Source organism: Brassica napus, chromosome A10 (genome assembly GCF_020379485.1).
Source record: "Brassica napus cultivar Da-Ae chromosome A10, Da-Ae, whole genome shotgun sequence".
Lineage (NCBI taxonomy): Eukaryota > Viridiplantae > Streptophyta > Magnoliopsida > Brassicales > Brassicaceae > Brassica > Brassica napus.
The window spans coordinates 14,800,873-14,814,873 of NC_063443.1; the positions used below are offsets into that span (position 1 = coordinate 14,800,873).

Here is a 14,001-nt window from a genome sequence, read left to right on the forward strand (position 1 = left end):
ATAGCGCAATCTAACCATTTATTTTGAATCTTTGTAGTTGAGATAACAATGTATGTTATATTGTCATAAATGAAATGTAAGTATAATATGAGATTTGATCCATTCGTAATAAACAAAAAAAAAACAATTTAGTGGTTTAACAGTAACAGACCACAGAAAAAAAAATCAACATGAATTAGAATCAAGACTTGGTTTCTAAAACTTCACATTATTATTGTCCTGGCACAAGACGACAGCCTTTCCTTAACGTTTTCACATCAGAAGACATATGCATTCCTAGTGTCTGTATATACACGTCGTATAAATCTACTCTCTCTTTTCTCGGTCTCTCACTATATATAGCTAAGCATTTTAGTATAGTCTCACAACAGTTTTCCAGAGTGAGAGAGAGAGAGGGAGAGGGAGAGAAGAAGATCACACTTAATTTCCTCTTGCCTCTCTTCTTCTTCTTCTTTGATTTTTTCTCGGTAATACATAATTTCGCTCTCCGTTCTCAGAAAATAATTGTGTTGCTGTTGTTATTCTTGGTTTCTCCGACTCTTTCCAGTTGAACCAAGTTCGACAGGTAAGTAAATCACTCCATACCTTTTAAAATCTTGTAGAGTATACTACAAAGATGTATATACATACACATTTACATATATATATAGATATCTAATGATGAATATGGGGAAGAAAACCCTATATCAAGAAATGAAAAAAAGAAGTTTTTGAGAATTAGATATATTTAGGCCGGCATAGTCGATTAGTTTTTAATGGAGTTTCTCAAAATATAGTTTAGCACTAAAAAATATTGACCATCAAGAAAATGACATGTTTGCTGAAAGTCTCTCATAGAAAAATCGATCATATTCTTCTCTTTTCTTTTTCGTCAATTTATCTTCTTTTTTTTTTATTATATTGTTTCTAAGAAACTTATGGAACTACTCTCCCATTGTGCATGCTCTTAGTTCTCAAATCGCTGTCGCATTTGCATAGCTGTGTTAAACAATTTTTTCTAAAACCAATATGAAGTTTTGATTGGAGGTTAATTTATCTTTGTGACATGTCTATAAGTAATTAGTATAACGTTTAATTTTTGTTCTAGAAATTAAAGAGGGGGAAAATGAGTAGAGGTGGCGGAGAAATGGAAGAGAGACTGCTAAATGCGTCAGAGACAGAACAGAGGAGAGAGAGTCTCTACTTGAGAAAGAAGATTTGGAGTGAAGTAAGAAAGATGTGGAGAATAGCTTTACCATCAACTTTGTTCAGAGTGATGTCGTTTGGTTGCATAGTGGTAGCTCAAGCCTTCATTGGCCACTCCAGTGAAACGGGTCTTGCTGCTTATGCTCTCATTCAGAGCACTTTCATTCGTTTCATCTATGGTGTTATGGTAAGCACCTTACAGTCCATGATCGGTTTAAATCCGGGTGACGACATATCGACATCTCTAGTATATATATATCATCATATGTTAGAATAGTTCAAACATTTCTCATAAAAAAAAATAATTGTAAACGGAAACATGCAAAACACAAAGAAAAGTAAGAAAAAAAAATACTTTTGTGAAAACACTAAACTAAAACGTGGTGGTTGATTTGAAGGTAGGAATTAATGTCCTAATATATAGTAAACGGGAAAAAGATTAAACATCTATTTCACATCGTTTATTGCAAAACCAAAAATAAAAAAAATAAACAACGAATGAGTATCGTTATGATGGAAACAATATTGTATGATTGAACCTCATGTGTGTATATATAATGGTTTTTTTTTGGTAAAGGCCGGTATGTCAAGTGCGACGGAGACGCTATGTGGACAAGCATACGGAGCACAACAATACCACATGATGGGGATATATCTACAACGTTCTTGGATAGTAGACACCTTTACAGCCACTCTCTTTGTCCCTTTCATCATCTTCGCGGGTCCTATTCTTCGGTTACTTGGCCAAAACCTTGAGATCACCAAGACCGTAGACGAGATCTACCCTTGGGTCATTCCTTATCTATACAGCATCGTTTTTACCATGACAATGCAAATGTATCTCCAAGCACAGATGAAGAACGCCATCATAGGCGTTCTCTCGACCGTAGCCTTGGTTGTGGACATTGTGGCCACGTGGTGGTGCGTGAGCGTGATGGGGATGGGAATCCATGGTGCGCTTCTAGGACTTAATATAAGCTCGTGGACAGTGGTAATAGCCGAGTTTGTGTACGTGTTTGGAGGGTGGTGCCCGCATACTTGGACAGGCTTCAGCACTGCTGCTTTTGTTGATCTTTTCCCAATGCTCAAGTTATCCATTTCCTCTGGATTCATGCTTTGGTAAGTTCTTTTTTCAGGGTAAAACATGATGAGTAATGACTCTTCTTGTGTTATATTTATTTATTTTTATTTTTTTGCTTTGGACAGCTTAGAGTATTGGTATATGAGCATCATTGTCTTAATGTCTGGATATACAGAGGATGCCAATATTGCAATTTCTGCATTTTCCATATGGTATTACTTACAATCCTCACGCAAATAAATATCTAATGTTATTATACCATTTAAAAACTACATACTCAATCCATTTTACAGCCAATATATATACACTTGGGAGATGAACATAAGCTTAGGCTTGTTGGGTGCAGCATGGTATGTAAACTATCTCTACACTAGTTTTAAGATAGTTTGTATTAGATTTCTTTGTTAACACTATTCTATATGTTGCAATCTAATAATCAATGTAGCGTACGAGTAGCAAACGAATTAGGAAAAGGAGATGCTGACGCAGTGAGATTCTCCATAAAAGTGGTGCTTGTGGTATCAGCGGTGATTGGTGTGTTATGTTCTGTTCTTTGCTTAGCGTTTGGCGGCCAGATTTCGTATTTGTTCTCCGATAGCCACCAAGTTTCAGACGCTGTCGCTGATCTCTCCATCGTCCTCAGCCTATCCATACTCTTAAACATCGTCCAACCCATTCTCTCTGGTTAGTAAATACTCAAAACCCTTTTATTATAATTTTTTTTGTAAATGAAAACTATATATATATATATATATTAATATAAGGTATAAGTATAACTTAAAGTTTTATTCTAACAACAAAAAATACTTTTGAATATAAACAGGAGTAGCTATTGGAGCAGGGATGCAGAGTGTGGTAGCATTTGTGAACTTAGGAACTTATTATGGAGTTGGTATTCCCTTTGGGTTCATCCTTATCAACATTTTCCGTTTTGGTGTTAAGGTCCGTAACTCTAAACTTTTAATTACATGGTTCACTAGTTATTAGTTTTTTTTAATGAATGTTAAATTTATTCAACTAAAAGATTTTTTTACGATGAATTTTTTTTTTGTATCAAAGTGTAGTTGGAAAGGGAAACTAATTTTTAAATGAATTTATATGTCAATTATTATTAGTTTATAATCATTATAAAACTATTTATATTCTAATTAACCAATATTGTATTCGTTTAATTGCAGGGACTAGGAATGTTGGTTGGAGTTGGTATGCAAACGTTGATATTGTCTTATGTTATTTACAAAACTGATTGGGAAATGGAGGTAATTTACTTTGTCTTTTACTCCTTAATTAATTCGATTGAGCACAAACTCAGTATTAAAAGTTGAATTTGACCTAATTACAGGTTAAGAAGACGAACGAGCGTATGAAAACCTGGACTCTAAAGTCACCTTCTGTAGAACCGAGTACTATCACGACGAGAGATGAAGAGAGAAAGTGATTATACATATATATTTAAATCATTTAAGAAGTTTTACAATATTATTTTTATCGTTTGAAATATAATATTTACGGTGTTCTTTAATTTCTTGCATTCGCTTAAGAAAACAAAATACCTTTGTTGAGATTGCATTATTAGGTTAGTGCAACTCTCATAACTTTGAAAAAGAGGTTAATAAGGTTTATCTTCCTTCTTTTTTCTTGATTTTTCAAAAAAGGTTGTTGTTCAGATTTTTTAGCTATCTTTTTCTTATTTCTTGAGCAAAAGCTATCTTTTTAGTTGTTTTCTTTTAATATACTTTGAGTTTTGATTGGATATATATGTATTTTGATTGTGGAAAATTTGAATTGTTTGAGTACTTGTAATCATGGGTTTTGAAAAGAACTCTTCAAAGTTTACAAAATGTTCAGTACCATTTGATAAGAAACTCATTTGTTTATGTCAAATCAAAACTAAATTTTTAGTAAGCTTACATGTTTTCTTCTTTCATCCCCATTTGAAATTGTACAAACAACTTTAAAAGAAGCGCCATTGTTAAATTAAAACACGAGTGTGAATCCTATAATAACAATTAACCTAATGAAATTGTATATCCAAAATCACGAGGAAGCACTTTCAAGACATTCGTATGCTTTTGCAAATCACAAAGACAAAACATATGATTATTAGCTCAAATTAATTATGTTGAGGGAAAATCTCGAGCTAATCATCAAGAATCTCCATCGTTCGGACACAAATGTCAACTGAACTGATCAGTCTCAATGAGAAACAGCAAATCGCTAGCTATCTTGATCGTCGAATACACTGACAAGAATCCAATCCTTATCACATGTGGTTATTAATTTTCTTTGTATAAGAGAGATACAAAGCTATAAATCATGAAAATAAAGATAATGAAATCAATGGCATGCAGCATCCTCCAATACCACCCACAGATTTTAATTGCAGTATGTTTTATTTGTTGTCTTTTCCCGTGTAATATACAATATTAAAACAAAGTTTCATAATTATTTGTTCTATATCAAAATTTATAAGACAATGTATCCACCTTAGTTTCTAAGCGTCGAAAATCTCAAGATTTACAATGATTAGTCCAACTCTGAAACATGATGGCTACACAGCTCTCAGACTAATATGACCTCAACGTTTCATTATAAATTTTCTTATCGATGCAGTAATAATTTTTTTGGCTGCTAAATGTAAATATCATTTAAAAAATGAAAAGTTTAATTTTCCAAAAGCAAAGAGGTAGAACTAAGAAAAAAAGAAGAGAAGCAGTATGTAGATAGGTGGAAGAAGAAGATTGGGATCATCTAATCCATAATTCCATACCGTCATTAAGTTGTGGAAGCTTTGTTTATGTCGACAGGAGGTGATGATGTTGCGGTCTTGCGGATGTCCCTGTCGAGCTTGAAGATGGTTGCAGGCGTGAGGAAAGTGTTGTAGTAATAGATGTTACCAATCAACTTCAATGTTTTCAAAAACATATGCATGAGAATTACAAATATATCTTTATATGGTAAAAAAAAATATTGTTCCATTCCTTTTTTAATTACCTTTTCCCCTTTATCAAGCAAATCCATAATCTTTCTCGCATTATGGTACTGAAGAACATACTCTCTCGTGTTCGCGCAGTTTAACAAAGATGTTTATGTGCAAAATGGTGGTAATCAGTGAACAGAAATATAGTAATGAAACAACTAGGAAGATAAGAAAAACATAGCATCGTAATGAATGAACCATGTGATCTCGTGAGTAGACGCTACACATGCTTATACAAAAATATAAAACCAACATTGGAAAAACCTAGCATACCAACGGTAAGTTGGAGCTAATGGTTTAGTGCTTGGAATAGTTCTATTGCACTCCTAGTTCGATTTCCGTTGGGAAGGATGCTTTACGCTATGTCATTGGTATTAGCGTCCGTTAATCCTTACTCTACAAAAATTATTTGGTTCAAAAAAAAAACTAGCGTATACGTATATCTACAGACTCTATTATATAAATGTAACTCTAAAAAGATCAAATTCATAAACTAATATAATTCACAAGTTAAATCAGGTTCGATCGTTAAATTTATTTTAGAAAACATCACTCGTACCAGTTACAAAAAAAAAAGAAAGAAGAAAACATCACTCGTACTAGCTGGATTAGTTTATAAATTTTGATTCATTTCGACATTCTTAACTAGGTTTTGGTTCTTTTTGCCAACGGTGTGAAAGGAATGGCCTTGAATCTTGAGAATGAGAATGTCGGGCCGGTTACTCTCAGGTCCGAGTCTTTTGGATCTTTGACATTTAGATATAATAGGTACTTGTAAACGCGAATTGCATTAATTTTCTCGAGTCTGGATCGGTTCGATTTTATAATTAAACTATATTTTAAAAATATCTATGATTTTTGGGTTCGGGCCCAGTATTTAGGATCTGAAAAGACACAAAATATCCGAACCCCATCATATTTAGTCAAAATATATAATATATATCTAAAATCTTATAAAATAACTTAAAATAAAATGTTAACTGTTAAATAAAACATTTTTAAACTCTAAAATATATATTTAATTATACATTTTAAAGCTTCATATTACTTGAAAATGCTACAAAAATAATAACAAAAATTGTTAAAAAATATTTAAAGTAAATTAAAAAAATAAAATATAGAAAATATAACACAAAAATCATAGTTTTGGATATTCATGTTTTTAAGTCGATATAAATTGATTTTTATCGGGTTGGATCTATTCAAATCGTTTTTTTTTCGAATCCAAATCTATTCGGATCACTTTTTTCGGTTCTTTCGGATAAATTTTTTTTAGACCAATAGATACTTGTAAATTTTTAGGTTGGTTTCAGCTATAATATTTTCGTGACAGTTTGGGTTTTTGGGTCTGGATAGAATGCCCATAATAATTATACAGTGTAAGTATATCTTAGCAAAATAGATGAAAGATGGATAATTCCACAACTTATATTTGTTTCCATCTTTACTAGATTTCTTTTTATTTTCTATTCAAATGTATTTATTTTACTGGTCTAAGTTTCTATATATTTCTTAAAGAAATTACATTTGTATCTGTGAGAAGATCATTTAATCCCTTGTATGTTTTTGTTTATATCTTCTAATTAAGCCTTTTCTCTTTCAAATACTGTCTGGATTAACATCATCTATGTCATTAATAAAACAAAATTTCAACTGAACAGTATTTATTATTTTTGTATAAGTTTGTTGCTTTCCCATTGAGATATAACCAAAAAAAAAAGGACAATAAAAAGGGAGAAAGCTGGTCTTCGTTCAGGTCACACAGGTCTGGTCTTCTTCCTCCTCTTCCAAAATAAAACCTCAAAAATTTGGGAAAGTTTCAATCTTTCCTTCTCCTTCTTTGATCTCGCAGAAGAAGAGGAGGAGAACACGATTAACAGATTGAGCTCGAATACTCAGATAATGAAAGGGGCAGGTGTGAAGAAGAAAACCCAGGTGGTGAACGACGCTGGTGAGGCGGAGACGGCGGTGGAAACAGCCGGAGGAAGCGGGAAAAGAAGTGGAGACGGTGGGTTTGGCAGTGACGACGGCGGAGGAGGAGATTCGATTCTCCGCGAGATGGGTGATGATAGACGTACGGAGGACGAGGAAGAAGAAGAAGACGACGAAGACGAAGAGGATGAAGAAGACGGAGGAGGAGAAGGAGGAGGAGGGAAAGAGGAAAGGCCAAAGCTTGACGAAGGGTTTTTCGAAATCGAAGCTATTCGTCGCAAGAGAGTTCGTAAAGTAAGCTCCTTTACATTGTTCGTTTTCTTACACGTTGGTCTGAAAAGTTGTCTGCTTTATTCATTTGTAAGAAACCTAACTAACTTAGCAGAACATTGAATTCTATTAGAGAAAGAAATCTCCTTTATAATTAAGCAGAATCTGATTCAATGCTTGCTTTAATGTTTAATATGTTCTTATCTGTTTTTGGGTTTGATTGTAGGGAAAGGTTCAGTATCTAATTAAATGGTGAGTTCTTTCAAACCTACACTCAGTTTCTTGATCAAAACGTATGCTTTTTTTTTCCATTGACATAAGTTTTTATAAACTCTGGTTGCTGTGTAAGGCGTGGATGGCCAGAAACTGCCAACACATGGGAGCCTAAAGAGAATCTCCAGTCTATTGCTGATGTTATAGATGCATTCGAAGGAAGGTAAATTGCATCTTAATGTTATCTATCTTTTTCGATTAGTTTGTTTCAAAGTTATATGAAAATTGCTTTCTTTGTTTTCAAAGTTTGAAGCCAGGGAAGCCTGGAAGGAAGCCAGGAAGAAAGCGTAAACATCATGGAGGTTCTAATTCTAATACTCAGTTGAAGAAGAAGCAGCAACGTTTAACATCTACTACATCACATGATGCCTCTGAGAGATCAGACTCTTTCACATCTCTTAACAACTCTAGCCTTCCTAACATTCGTGGTCCACTCAACGACGACCTCTGCGGTTCAGGAGATGGGGAAGCTGCTTATGCAGCAGCCAACCAAGTTGAAGCCAACAGCAGCAGGAGGAGTGTTGGGATGGTTGGAGAGGAGAAAGATTATGATCCGACGCTTAGCGAGCTGAGGGGACCAGTCGTTAACAGTAACGGTGCAGCAGGGTGTTCCCAAGGAGGAGGAGGAGGCATTGATAATGTAAGACCAAATGGGCTTCTCAAGGTTTATCCTAAGAACAGTTGTGGGGTCATAGGTGCTAAGAGGAGGAAGTCTGGTTCTGTGAAAAGATTCAAACAAGACGCATCCACAAGTAACAACAACAACAGCAACAACCACACAACAGCAGCTACTGATCAGAATGTGACACAAGAGTTGGCTACGTTAGACTCTTTTGGTGGAGTCGCGAGGATAGGGAACGAGTATCCTGGTGTGTTGGAGAATAACAATCTCTCTCAGAAAAGCAAGGTGGAGGAGCTGGACATTGCGAAGATCCTCAAGCCAGTGAAGTTCTCTTCATCTGTGACAAACAATGTACAAGACGTGTTGGTGACATTCTTGGCTCTGAGGTTTGTCTCTTCACTCTTAAGGTCAATCTTCACATTTGAATTTTACTTACTTGGCTGCTACTACTCATTAGGTCTGATGGGGAGGAAGTGATGGTAGACAACAGGTTTCTCAAGGCTCACAATCCTCTTCTGGTAAGATAATTTACTTTCATAGCTTTTCTTGTGCATTTTTTTACTCATTAGGAAGATTCTAAAAGCTTTGTTGTTTTGTGTTTTTTTTTTTTTGACGACAGCTGATTGAATTCTACGAGCAGCATCTCAAGTACAATCCGGAAAGATAAGAATTTGTTTGTATACAGGACTTGTAGGTAGAGAGAGAAAGATTTTAAGTTTTGCCTAGTGTAGAGTTGATGTAGTGGCAAAGTTGTATTCCCTGGGAGGTTTCAGATTGTATTTGCTTTTTAATTTGGTGGAGATTTATTATGTTAAAGCTTTCCTTGTTCAAGGATCAAAGTTCATGACTGCTTTGATGCTATCAAAAATATATGGATCAATCTATATATATACAAAGTTACAACAACTTTCACTCTGGTGTAACTTACAAGCCAATAACTCCAAATCAGGATTGTGAATCATTAAGACATGTTTCTGGATGCAACACCACAACAAAACCAGACTGGAGCAGAGAGATACAGAACCATTTTCTTTAAACCTGGCCAAGCCAGTGGTCGGACCGGGTTCAACCAGACTTTGGAGCAGGGAGATAGTGGCATACACAACCTACAAAGTCCAAAGGCTTAAGCATTTTGATATATTTACAGAAACGTCCCGATAATTTTGATATTTATCAATTTAAGTACAAAACTATTGAAAGGTTTCTAGATTGAGAAGGCAGCTTTCTCAGGGGGTTTAAGAACAGTGAGAAAGAAAACATTTTTATGTTATCGTCAAAATCCAATTGAAACAAAATAAAAAGATGGGTTCTTTAACTCAAGCGTGCTCTTCTTCTTCTTCTCTGGCGAAGAGTGTGTTTTCATTGGCTTCTTCATCGCCGTTTTTCTTCACGAGCGGGCACACCAAAATCACTCGCCACTATAGCAGCAGCTTCTTCAGAGCATCCACCTCACCGTTGGCGTCAGTTTGTGTCGATTCAAAGGAAGTGAGAAGCACTGATTTGGTGGACTTGGAGTATGCAGAGCTTAACCTCAAGTACAAGATATCTGAAGTATCCTCCTTTCATCTCTCTTTATCTTCATTGTCTCTTTGTTCTTTTCTTCTGCTTACATTTTTGTTTTGCAGGAAGTGGGTCATGTAAGAATCAGACAGCATGTTAACCCTCTCAGTTCCTCTTTCTCCGTAAGTTTTATGACAGCATTTTTTCTGTCTTGATGTGTGGAACGGTATGACTGAGTTACAGTGTTTGTATATCTGATATAGACTCCAGCTCCAGTTCCGGCTTGGGAGGAAGTGTATAAGGATCCATCGCTACCTCTTATGGTTGATATTGGAAGTGGTAAACTGTGAGCTTACTTTAGACTTGTGGGACTTTTGATAGATTATGTTCTTTAACTTTGTTTCACACTGGGAGACTTTTGGTAGCAAAGTTGGAATCTTTCATATGTTTCCATGGCTTTTGAGATTCAAATATATCTCATCTATATTGTTTATGGGTCGTAACGCCTCTTTCATACTTGAAATGTGTAAAAACCAAAACTTTCCGTTCTTCCCTCTGCCTTGTGAAATGGTTTAATGATTTGTATTACAGGTAGTGGCAGATTCCTCCTGTGGCTAGCCAAGAAGAATGCTGAGTCAGGCAACTACTTGGGGTTGGAGATACGCCAGAAAGTATGATTCTTTGACCTCCTTTTGACTGTTTCCAATTCACTTGACCATTCATCTGCTTTTTTTTTTAGCTTAATGTATTTTCGGTTTCTTTGCAGCTGGTCAAGCGTGCTAACTTTTGGGTTAACGAGCTGGGACTTTCTAACGCGTAATCTCTTGCATTCCACACAACCTTAGTAAACATCTTTAGCATTTTGAATACTGTGTTGATTTAACTTCTTTGATATATATCTCTTGTGGATGTGTTTCAGACACTTCATTTTTGCAAATGCCATGGTTTCATTTGATCAGCTTATATCAAGCTATCCTGGACCGTTGGAGTTTGTCTCAATCTTGGTAAGTGTGTAAAGCTGTGAGCATCTAAAATCCTATATATATGCTGATCCAAGTTCTTGTTTTGATGTTTTAATTAAACGCAGTGTCCGGATCCACATTTCAAGAAACGCCATCACAAGAGACGTGTTGTGCAAAAGCCTTTGGTAGATTCCATTCTACAAAACCTGAAACCTGGCGGAAAGGTAAAAGTCTTTGCTTAGTCCTAAAGAAGTTTCCGGATTTTCAAAAGCTTCTTTTACCTTCCAATGGCTGCCGGTTTGTTTCATAGGTTAGAGTTAGACTACTAATTAATGAAACATTGCAACAGATCTTTGTGCAGTCAGATGTGCTCGACGTAGCTCAGGACATGAGAGATCAGTTAGACGAGGAAGCAAAGGTTCTTGAACATGTGGACACAGTTGATACAGAGGAAGGTTGGTTAAGAGAAAACCCAATGGGTATACGAACTGAACGAGAGATTCACGCTGAACTCGAAGGTGCAAGGATCTACAGAAGACTATACCAGAAGAAGATATTGATTGATAGTCTTCAATAAACAGTCAACGTGTAATTGAGAAAGCTGGAGCTTAAATTTTTCCATGTTCTAGATTAGTTAATGATTTATTTGCAGAAAGACCCATAAATATTCAGTTTTATCACAATTTAAGTACAATATAAGAAATATGTAGTGGATTATGCGAGTGAAGTTTGACTAGACAGTCTAGAATCAGATCCTTTCATAATATATAATTCTTGGATTTTTATTTCTTTCTTCATGAGTAAGATTTTAAATATTCATAATTGGTTCAGTCTTCAGACAAAACAACAACAAAATGGCATATACTTAGGTCAGTGTAATTAATATACATTATCTTGAAGAATTTTGTGAAAAAATAAGTAAAAGGAAACGCGTTGCGTGGAAACTACGGCTCGTTCTTGATCAGCAGCATCTCAAGCGTTTCCTCTGCTTCTTTGGTACGCAAATCTTCAATCTTCAATCTTTGTCTTTTGTTTCTGGTTTCTTACTATACTACAGGGTTTGTGTGTTAAGTATCTTTTCAGTCTTGTGAATATGGGAATCCTTAAGCTGTTTTAAAGTTTCTTATGTCCATGTTTATTGCTCTTATTCTCTTATCATTTTCTTTATCTTATGAACATGCATGCATGTCTATCGATTTGTCTTCACTATCTAACGTCAAGGTGTGTTCATATTTTGTTTACAGTGGTCGACTAGTCTGAGGTCTAAGTTTGAAGAAGAAAATGGGGGAGGATCAGCGTAATCACAGCGACAAAGGATTCTTCCACCACTTAGCAGGATATGCAAGTGGACGCTACCGACCTCACGGTCATCATGGTTATAATAATCACGGTCATCATGGCTATGGAGTTCCTTATGCATATCCTGCTCCTCCTCCTCCGTATGGTTATCCACCTGTTGCTTATCCTCCACATGGTGGTTATCCTCCACCCGGTTATCCTCCACCCGGTTATCCACCTCACGGTTATCCCGGTCAGTCTCACTCTAGTATTTTCAATCTCATTTACATTCTTCCTCTTACAAATGTCACCACATTTAGCTAGGTTTTCAAGTTATTTTGTGTTTGCTTTTTTGTTTACAGTATGTATTGTTTCTGCCAAAGATCATAACGCAGAATAGTGAACATCTTTATATTTGGAAAATATTAGTAGTTTTTTATTGTAAACGCAAACGCAGATACGTTTGGAATTATAGAGACCTTTAGGCATGATGTTGATGAGGAAAACCAACTAAATGTTACAGGACACCACCACCACGGAGGTATAGGAGGGATGATAGCGGGTGTGGCAGCTGCAGCAGTTGGTTCTCACCACCATGGACACTATGGTCACCATCACGGTCACGGCTATGGGTACGGGTATTACAAACACGGTAAGTTCAAGCACGGAAAATTCGGGAAACGCTGGAAGCATGGCATGTTTGGGAAGCACAAGGGAAAATTCTTCAAGAAATGGAAGTGATTTGTTTCCTGAAAAAGATATAATCCAATTCAGAGACCATACATTATCATTATGCAACAACAATAAATAATTAAGTCTCTGAAAATGTTACATACTTATTGTGAGCCTTATAAGAGGCTAGAATGTCATAATCATTCTTTCTTGGTTTGGTATTATCAAGCTTTTTCTTTGTTTTACATTGTCATGTATAAAGTTTGTTTCATTTGGTAGTCGGATACTAAAATCCACTTGTTTGAAAACGATCTTCTAATACTGATGGAGAATCTTCAATAAACCACTCATTTTCTTCTTCTTTCCTTTTCTTTTGGAGTTAAGTGTGATTAAGATTGGTCACGTTAATACTTATCCACTTTTGTTTAGTGGGTAAAATGTTTCTTGGTTTGGCTTAAGGTATATATATATATATAAGAACCATAAATGAAATGTGATTACGATTTGTAGAGAGCACTCGATGCTTTTGAGTTTGCTGCCAACCTAGGAAATAACAACGTGGAAAGATAAAAATTCCAAAACCAAAAGAGTATATAAAAAAGTTGGGCAAAAGAGAACATTATCTCTCCAACCTGCCACTAGTTTTAGTTTTATAAATGACTCGATGGTTTACCTGGCTATATGCATTGTGATATTTGATGATGATTCTATAATGTGCCAGGATAATCAGATGCATAGGACTACTAGAAATAAAACAAAAGGAAAAGGGTGGTACACAAACTTTGAATTGAATTAGTTATGTTAATCGACTGATATGTTGTTTAGTTGTTGACTAAGGTGTAGATGTACATATATAATTTTCACTCACATGGCCCCTAAAGTTTGAATATAAATGAAATTATCATGTGATGATAACATATCTTAGCGTTGGGTCCCTATTAAAATTAGATATTTGTTAAAAAAATTTATATAAAAATAGAATTAAAAAGTTGAACATGACAAAAGATTAGTTGAACCACAATTTGACCTTGTTCATTTATCTAGACTTACATGGATGCTTGCTATATATTTATGTGTGTGTTTTAACAGCTTATTGATCATTAATAATTTCGGATTTTTAAAGAATTATTAAAACAAACTATTTTAAGAACAAATATTTGAGAGATAGAGAAAATGATTGAAACTAGATCTTTCCAACAAAAAAAAATTAAGAGAAAGATCTAGTTTTGGAAGTCTTTCGGATTCA

The 14,001-nt window shown here is 35.2% G+C and overlaps 3 protein-coding genes across 6 annotated transcripts; all 3 read left to right on the forward strand.

Annotated features, from left to right (window-relative positions):
• The first annotated feature begins 288 nt into the window (after positions 1–288).
• On the forward strand, positions 289–4,069 carry LOC106387743 (protein DETOXIFICATION 25-like). Its single transcript, XM_048742227.1, has 9 exons — positions 289–565; positions 1,088–1,372; positions 1,763–2,304; positions 2,392–2,478; positions 2,560–2,616; positions 2,712–2,950; positions 3,090–3,208; positions 3,445–3,525; positions 3,609–4,069. Exons 2-9 carry the CDS (start codon positions 1,106–1,108, stop codon positions 3,702–3,704), a joined length of 1,488 nt encoding a protein of 495 aa, XP_048598184.1. The 5' UTR covers positions 289–565; positions 1,088–1,105; the 3' UTR covers positions 3,705–4,069.
• Positions 4,070–6,949: 2,880 nt separating this feature from the next.
• On the forward strand, positions 6,950–9,193 carry LOC106387742 (chromo domain-containing protein LHP1). Its single transcript, XM_013827653.3, has 7 exons — positions 6,950–7,011; positions 7,099–7,472; positions 7,675–7,700; positions 7,798–7,884; positions 7,968–8,729; positions 8,801–8,861; positions 8,963–9,193. Exons 2-7 carry the CDS (start codon positions 7,149–7,151, stop codon positions 9,008–9,010), a joined length of 1,308 nt encoding a protein of 435 aa, XP_013683107.2. The 5' UTR covers positions 6,950–7,011; positions 7,099–7,148; the 3' UTR covers positions 9,011–9,193.
• A 392-nt stretch (positions 9,194–9,585) lies between these two features.
• LOC106385300 (tRNA (guanine-N(7)-)-methyltransferase) lies at positions 9,586–13,033 on the forward strand. 4 transcript variants are annotated; one of them, XM_013825228.3, is made up of 10 exons: positions 9,586–9,894; positions 9,969–10,025; positions 10,107–10,182; positions 10,435–10,514; positions 10,610–10,659; positions 10,763–10,847; positions 10,931–11,029; positions 11,155–11,801; positions 12,050–12,336; positions 12,607–13,033. In XM_013825228.3, the coding sequence occupies exons 1-8, from the start codon at positions 9,646–9,648 to the stop codon at positions 11,380–11,382; spliced, it is 924 nt and encodes a 307-aa protein (XP_013680682.2). In that variant the 5' UTR covers positions 9,586–9,645; the 3' UTR covers positions 11,383–11,801; positions 12,050–12,336; positions 12,607–13,033. The 4 variants fall into 4 exon arrangements, with proteins under 4 accessions (XP_013680682.2, XP_013680678.2, XP_013680680.2 ...); XM_013825224.3 differs by lacking the exons at positions 9,586–9,894; positions 9,969–10,025; positions 10,107–10,182; ... (2 more) ...; positions 10,763–10,847; positions 10,931–11,029 and having other exon boundaries at positions 11,600–11,801; XM_013825226.3 differs by lacking the exons at positions 9,586–9,894; positions 9,969–10,025; positions 10,107–10,182; ... (2 more) ...; positions 10,763–10,847; positions 10,931–11,029 and having other exon boundaries at positions 11,796–11,863.
• Positions 13,034–14,001: the final 968 nt, after the last annotated feature.